The 7,201-nt window shown below is 40.2% G+C and overlaps 1 protein-coding gene across 1 annotated transcript in view; it reads left to right on the top strand.

The window, feature by feature from the left end:
• Positions 1–909: 909 nt before the first annotated feature.
• The window catches only part of slc22a5 (solute carrier family 22 member 5), a 9,907-nt gene continuing 3,615 nt past the window's right edge, over positions 910–7,201 (top strand). Inside the window, exons 1-5 of the mRNA XM_037687291.1 lie at positions 910–1,299; positions 1,392–1,495; positions 3,621–3,775; positions 4,305–4,476; positions 4,566–4,692. Coding sequence (XP_037543219.1) covers positions 910–1,299; positions 1,392–1,495; positions 3,621–3,775; positions 4,305–4,476; positions 4,566–4,692 — 948 coding nt within the window. The remainder of the gene's footprint in view (positions 1,300–1,391; positions 1,496–3,620; positions 3,776–4,304; positions 4,477–4,565; positions 4,693–7,201) is intronic.

The following is a 7,201-nucleotide window of genomic DNA, read 5'->3' as shown; positions in this document are numbered from 1 at the left end:
TAATAAAATGCAAATTCAGCACATATTAAGATATGATAAGCAAGATAGACAGTAACCTCACCAGACCTTGTTAGAACTACTTTCTGCAAATAAGAAGGGCATCCAGTGCAGCCTTAATTGTGTGAAATGTATTATGAAAGACAGCTGCAGAGCCTGCTGTGAAGGACAGCAAGTTCTCCACAAACCCTCTTTCACTACCGATGATCAGAAATACCCGCACGTGCTTATAGTAATTTATTTTAAGATTTAAACAAAATATTAACGTGATCATTTTTACACTTGAGGTGAGTGTGGGGGAACATATTTATGCGATAGTCTGGAAATGTTCTTAAACGTGTGGCTTTTCCTGGATCATGTGAGTAGGTGGTTTATCTTAAAGATAGTAAAACAAACATGCAAGTTTCTGCTGAACTTTCCATAAAGGCATGTTTGCCTCTGCAGTGAGTGTTAAAATCGTCCGGCAGGAGTCTTAACGCTACTTAGCGACATTTAGAGTACAGTCATGTGGACTTCTTTGCAGTATTTATAAGTGCGGAATGCTGTTTAGAGAAAATGCCATATTAGAGCTATTAGGACTGGATGCCTACAGTAGATTGGTGCTCTAAAGCTTCAGATTATTCAAATGAGTGAGTAAAAGGCTCAGCTAGATTTTAAGCGCTTTCCAATTCAAGATACAAATTTCTGTTCTCACAAGAGGGGTTTAAAACTCTCACTGGACATGAAATGGATTTTTTTTTTGTTTGTTTCCGACTCCGTCCCACTGAGGGACTAGTTCACTGTACCCCACAGAGAGCTTGACCCTAAAACTCTGGCACTGAGCTGAGGACTTAAAGAGGAACACCACATCTTGCATTCTGAAGAGCAGAGAAGGTGGTTTTTATTCAGGAAACAATTAATTGGGGGAAAAAAATGGGAGACTACGACGAGGAAACCGCTTTTCTCGGACAAACGGGTCCTTATTTTTGGACCACCTTCTTCCTATTAAATACAGTTTTTGTGTCAACTGGATTCAACGGACTTTACATCATCTTTGCTGGAGCAGCTCCGAAACACCATTGTTTCGTTCCGGACGTCAACTTGACTGAGGAGTGGAGAAGTGCCATCATCCCCTTGACAACCGTGGGGAGTGAAAATGTTCAGAGCCAGTGCAGCCGATATAAACTAGATGTGGTTAAAAATCTCTCTGATCACGGATATAATCCTGGGAAGGACGTTAACCTGACTGATCTGCAGCAGGAAGGATGTTTAGATGGATGGAACTACAGCAAAGACATCTACCAGTACACTATTGTCACCGAGGTCAGTATGATAATACATCGTTTTTTTTATCACTCTGAGCTCTGGAGGCTCTTGGTTGTTTTGTTTTATGCTATTTTTCACATCTTTCACAGTGGGACCTTGTTTGTGACAACAAATGGAAAGTTCCATTTGCATCCTCAACGCTTTTTGTGGGATACCTTCTGGGGTCCCTAATCTCAGGGCAATTATCAGACAGGTATTCTACATTAAATTATCCTTTAACATGTCAATTATGATACTTTAACTGCATTTTTATAGGTTACATCAACATCTACATCATAGATGTTTTATTCTAAGAAGTTTGAAAATGCATAAATTGCTAGATTGCTTTTGGGAAATAAACTTTTGATTTAATTAATTAAAGCTGAATCCCCTGTAGTGAGTGTAAATGGAGGCTTCAGATCAAATGCTAATAAAGGCAACAGCACCATCTGCTGTTAAACTAGATGTTTATCCAGGTTAAATCTTCTAAATCAGGAGTCTGCAACCTTTGTGATCAAAAGAGCCATTTTTGCCTCTTTGCTTACTAATTATGTCCGGAGCCACAAAACCTGCTGCAACTGTGCACTGTCCACTGGTGGCCCATGGACCACAAGTTTGTTGGCGATGGCTTTTCCAGCCAGTGGGGGGTGATATTATAAAACAAAAAATGTCTAACTATTTTTTAATAATTATTGATATTTTTACATTTTAATACAAAAGAAAAGACCAAATTCATGTAAGAAAGAAAAAATATATAGGTTTTAACAATTTTATAAAAATTTAAACACTGAACTTTGCAGGCCGATGCGAGTTCTCTTAATTGTTGAAGAATTAAGTATCCTACTTAAAACATAAAGTTAAAGACGTTATAAAATGAGGAAAGTTTGTTGGATATCCAGTTACATTTTTAAAGAAAGATAAATACTTTTGTTTACTTTGTTTGTTTGTTTGTTTTTGTGTTTTATTCTTAGTATTATCAAAGTTACTCACCATATTCCTTCTCAGCAGTTTCTCTTAAAGATATTCCAAAACATTCTGGTGGTTTTGCGAGAAAGATCACGCTGAGAAACTGAAAGTCGACTTAACAAAGTGGCTAACAAACTGCTACTATGATGTAGTCCACATGTTTTACTCTGTGTATTTGTACTATCCATCACATATTTGAAAATGACAGGAAATCTTATTAAACTAGCCATTTTCATTGTTGCCAATAATTAAAAATAAAATTCAGATTGATTTTAGTTTTGGGGAAAGCCTGAAGGAGCCGCTGCAGAGGTATCAAAGAGCCACATGTGGCTCCAGAGCCGCAGGTTGCAGACCCCTGTTCTAAATGAATCTGCTTACTGGTAGTATGTCCTTCTTAAATCACATTTGCTGCATCGTGAATGGGTTTTTGTCGTCAAATTTGTGCTCAGTTATTTAGTTTAAAGTTGCTGCTGGGCATGTAGTTGCACTCCTCGTTGCAGTGTTATTTAAAATAAAAATTGCCATTTCTTATGAATACTTTCCATGTGTCCCATTCCATATCCTGATGCATGCTCAATAATCCAGGTAGAAAAATCCAAAAAAAGTTCAATCTGGTCCTCTGGACATTCAAAAAGGCAAAAAACAAAACAAAGCAAAAAAATCTAGAAACGTTTCGTCTCTCATCCAAGAGACTTCCTTAGTCTGAGGTGTTGTTTTCAGCTCAGTCTCCTAAATAGCACCTTCTCAGAGTGGATCAACCAGTTTGCTGCTGACAACCAAAACCAGCTGATCACATGCTCAAGAAGGACCATCAGCCTAACAATGGGTCATTAGCACACTGATGGCTGTTTACTACTCACAGAGGGCTGAGTGATACTAGCAATCACAGCATTGTAAGAGGGGGACAGTTGAACCCGGAGGCCTCCACCCCTGTTTAATGATGGACGATTTCTTTTCATAAAGATGGCCTCCTTTACTCCTCTCTCAAACCATCGTTCCTCTCTGTCCAGGATGTGAACATCTTCATCCTTGAAAGAGTGACCGCTGGCCTGGAGATGAGTGTAGACCGCAGAATCCTGGCCTGATGATGTTGATCTTGTTGTTGTTAGGCTGATGGTCCTTCTTGAGCATGTGATCAGCTGGTTTTGGTTGTCAGCAGCAAACTGGTTGATCCACTCTGAGAAGGTGCTATTTAGGAGACTGAGCTGAAAACAGCACCTCAGACTGAGGAAGTCCCTTGGATGAGAGACGAAACGTTTCTAGATTTTTTTGCTTTGTTTTGTTTTTTGCTTTTTTGAATGTCCAGAGGACCAGATAGAACTTTTTTGGATATGTGTCCCATTGTTTATGATGAACATGTTTGTTTTCTTCAGGTTTGGAAGGAAGAAGGTGGTCTTCATTTCTCTTGCGGCCCAGTCTGTCTCTGTTCTCCTTCAGTCATTCTCTCAGTCGTGGAGGATTTTTTGCATCATGTTCCTCTTTGTTGGAGCCTCTCAGATATCCATCTACATTTCTGCATTTGTTTTAGGTAAACATGATTTTCTCGATAATGCTTCAACATGAAAACAACAGTAGTTGTACTTTATAAGAAAAACAGAAGAACAATAGTGTTGCAATTGTTGTATTGCCCACCATCATTATGTGTTCACCTGAGTCTGTGTGTTTGTCTATTTGTTTGTCTGTAGTGTTAGCAAAATATCTTATGAACGTAGACAGTAAAATGAAACTCTCAGAAAGCTGTATCACTAATCAATCTTAGCAAACTCAGCAATGGCTATCATCCAGTTAATTGTACATGTATTCCACTTGAATTGTGTGTAGTAGTAACTGAGTCATCCACAACACATTGTGTCAGTGCTCAAGATTTCACAATATCACATGAAATTGTGAAGCTATATCATCCTTTTGCTATAACATCCCTTCTCAGCATAAGATGAATTTAGTTTCAAACTCCTGTATAAAGGAAAAGCGGGTGATTTGCATTCTACCAACAAATGCAATACGTATATGTTAGTTGTATTGTTGTCAATCGATATTCATAGTTTTATGTTTGGCAGGTACGGAGCTGTTGAGTAAAACCATGCGAGTCCTCTTTACAACTCTCGGGGCCTTCCTTTTTTATTGCATCGGTTACATGACTCTTCCCTGGATCGCATACGGCATCAGAGAATGGAGAACGCTGCTCGCCGTTCTGTCAGCAACGTCTGTGGTGTACATCCCATTATGGTGGTATGTTTTCCATTAAACCCACTGATTTCTCAACTAATATTCAGTACTATCATGCACGAATCAAAAGGCAGAAAACTTTGATCTTGCAGGTTTATCCCAGAGTCGCCTCGGTGGCTGATCACTCAGGGAAGAGCGGTGGAGGCCGAGGCCATCGTGCGAGCTGCTGCAAGTAAAAATAAAGTGCAGGCACCACCTGTGATCTTTAAAGAATCTGAGGTAAGACTCATATGTTGTCAGAGTCATTTCTTACAAGTCAAGATGTAAAACTATGTGTTGTTTTTTTCAAACAGAAAGAAAACTATTGCATCTGGAAAAAATGTTGGGCCCCAGAAATTAAACCAACCATTGGTTCACTTTCTACAAACAGAGATGATTTAAACAAAATGTAAAAAAAAAAATGTTTACTTGCAAATATTGACATCTTAATGATGAGTGATATCACTGGATCCATTTATCCATTTATCCAACCACCATTATCTTGTTTGTTCCGGAGTCGTGTCACGGGGGCAGCAGCTCGAGCAGGGAGGCCCACACATCTCTTTCCACAACCACCTCTTCCAGCTCTTCTGGGAGGTGTTCCCAGCCCAGCCTAAAAACATGTCTCTCCAGTGTGTCTTGGGTCTCTCCTGGAGACTCCCCTCAGTTGAACATGACCAGAAAACCTCCCAAGTGAGGCATCCTTACCAGATGCCCAAACCACCAGTGGATTTACTCCAAGTCTCTCCCAGACAACTGAACTTCTCAAACATCTTTAAGGGAGAGTCCAGCTTGGTCTCAGAAAACCTTTCTTGCGTCTGCAATATCATTTTTTCAGTCATTAACTATCTTGACCGTAGGTGAGGTTATGAACGTAGAGCAAATTATAAACTGATCTCAGTTCTTTCTTCACCACAACAGAGTTAGCAATACTGCTTCTGTCGACCTCACACTCCATTCTTATCTCACTAATGAACAAAACCCCCAGAAACCTGAGCTCCTCCTGAGGCAGCACCTCACTCCAAACTAAATACCATGTTAATTTAATCAGTGGTAACACTGATTAAATTAACTGAACTGTCCTAAATGTCTTCCTTCCTGTTTCTGACTTAAATTAATCAATAATATGAGTTAAATTTGGTTATGAAATCACTGCAAAACTATCTGAAATCACTTCTGCAAGGTTACCAAAGATGCTGGAAATGTCTCATTTCTTATCCCCATGAAAGAGCTGGGACAGTGACTGTGGAAAAAATCACAAAATGAGAACATTTCATAAAGAATATCTTGAGGTTTTTTTTTTTGATAGGCCAGATATAGGAGAAAAGGAAAAATGTTTTACAAACGATACCACGTGAAAACAGGTATATTTCAGTTTATTTCAGATACATCTAAATGTTTGATTCAAGAGTTACAAATATAACAAAATTATGCATTTTTTTAAATGAAAAAAAATATTGTGTAAAGAATCCTTTTTTTCTCTTACCCATTGGTGACGACAACAAATCCAGGAGGGAAACTCAGACATCTTTTTCCTTCCTAAGCTGTTCCCAAAGCAGGGAGTAGATTCCTGCCAAAAAGTTCGGAGTCTGTCCCAGGGTACCCTCTCAGTGAGATGTTTGGGACGCGTCCAGACGAGGCTTCCTAATCAGATGCCAGAATCACCTCAGTTGACTCCTTTGGATGTGGAAGAGCAGCAGCATTGTTCCAAACATCCCTTGTGGGCCTTTCAGCACGACTCAACTCGCTTCCGAGTCCACTTTTTCAGGGAACCGGCACCTTTTGTGGTCTCTTCTTCTCTGGGGTCCTTTCTTCTCAGTGGTACCAAACAAGTCGAGCCAGCACCAAAACATGACGTCAGAACACTGTCGGTCACTGATTGGTCAGGGGGCAGAGTCACTAGAAGGGTTTGAGAATTTTTCCAAAACATTCGATCCACCATTTGCAATTACTGGTGTTCGAACTCAAGAAGAGATTGGATCTCTTTTGAAGATTTTAAAAAACAATAATGACAACACTGTGGTCTAATGCTGAAGTGCAGGCATTTTTTTATGATTGGTGGCCAATGACAAAATTCAGAGCGAGCTAGATGGAGCTCTGCCGGTCACCACGGAAGATTGTCCGTCGTGCCAACTTGGGGCTCGGGCTCTGGGCCTTGTGTGCTCTACGGGCACCGAGTTCTGCTGGGCGCCACGGAGGATCATACGAGCTGCTGACTTGCAGCAGTCTATTGCAAGGACCCTGGACTCGCCTGCTCATGAAGGCCGAACCCAGAGTCAGCAGCTCGTATGATCCTCTGTGGTGACCAGCAGAACTCAGACACCGCAGAGCATGCAAGGCCGGGACCCAGAGCCCGAGCCCCAAGTCGGCACCATGGAGGATCCTCGGCGTCGACCAGCAGAACTCAGAGCCTGCAAAGCACACAAGGCCGGGACCCAGAGCCCGAGCCCCAAGTCGGCACCACAGAGGATCTTCCACAGTGACCGGCAGAGCTCCATCTCACTCTCTCTGAATACATCAAATGAAGAAGAAAACATATGCATTTTTAAATATAGATGTTTTTGTAGAATCTGGTTCATCAGAGATTATTGGTGAACTAAAGTTCATTAGCAGGATTTATATATTTATATATATATATATATATATATATATATATATATATATATATATATATATATATATATACACACATATACACACATATATATATATATACACACATATACACACACACACACACATATATATA

Source organism: Nematolebias whitei, chromosome 14 (assembly GCF_014905685.2).
Source record: "Nematolebias whitei isolate Nwh7 chromosome 14, NemWhi1, whole genome shotgun sequence".
Classification (NCBI taxonomy): domain Eukaryota; kingdom Metazoa; phylum Chordata; class Actinopteri; order Cyprinodontiformes; family Rivulidae; genus Nematolebias; species Nematolebias whitei.
The sequence above is the reverse complement of the archived record's forward strand: the minus strand, read 5'-3'. Positions and strand labels throughout refer to the sequence as shown.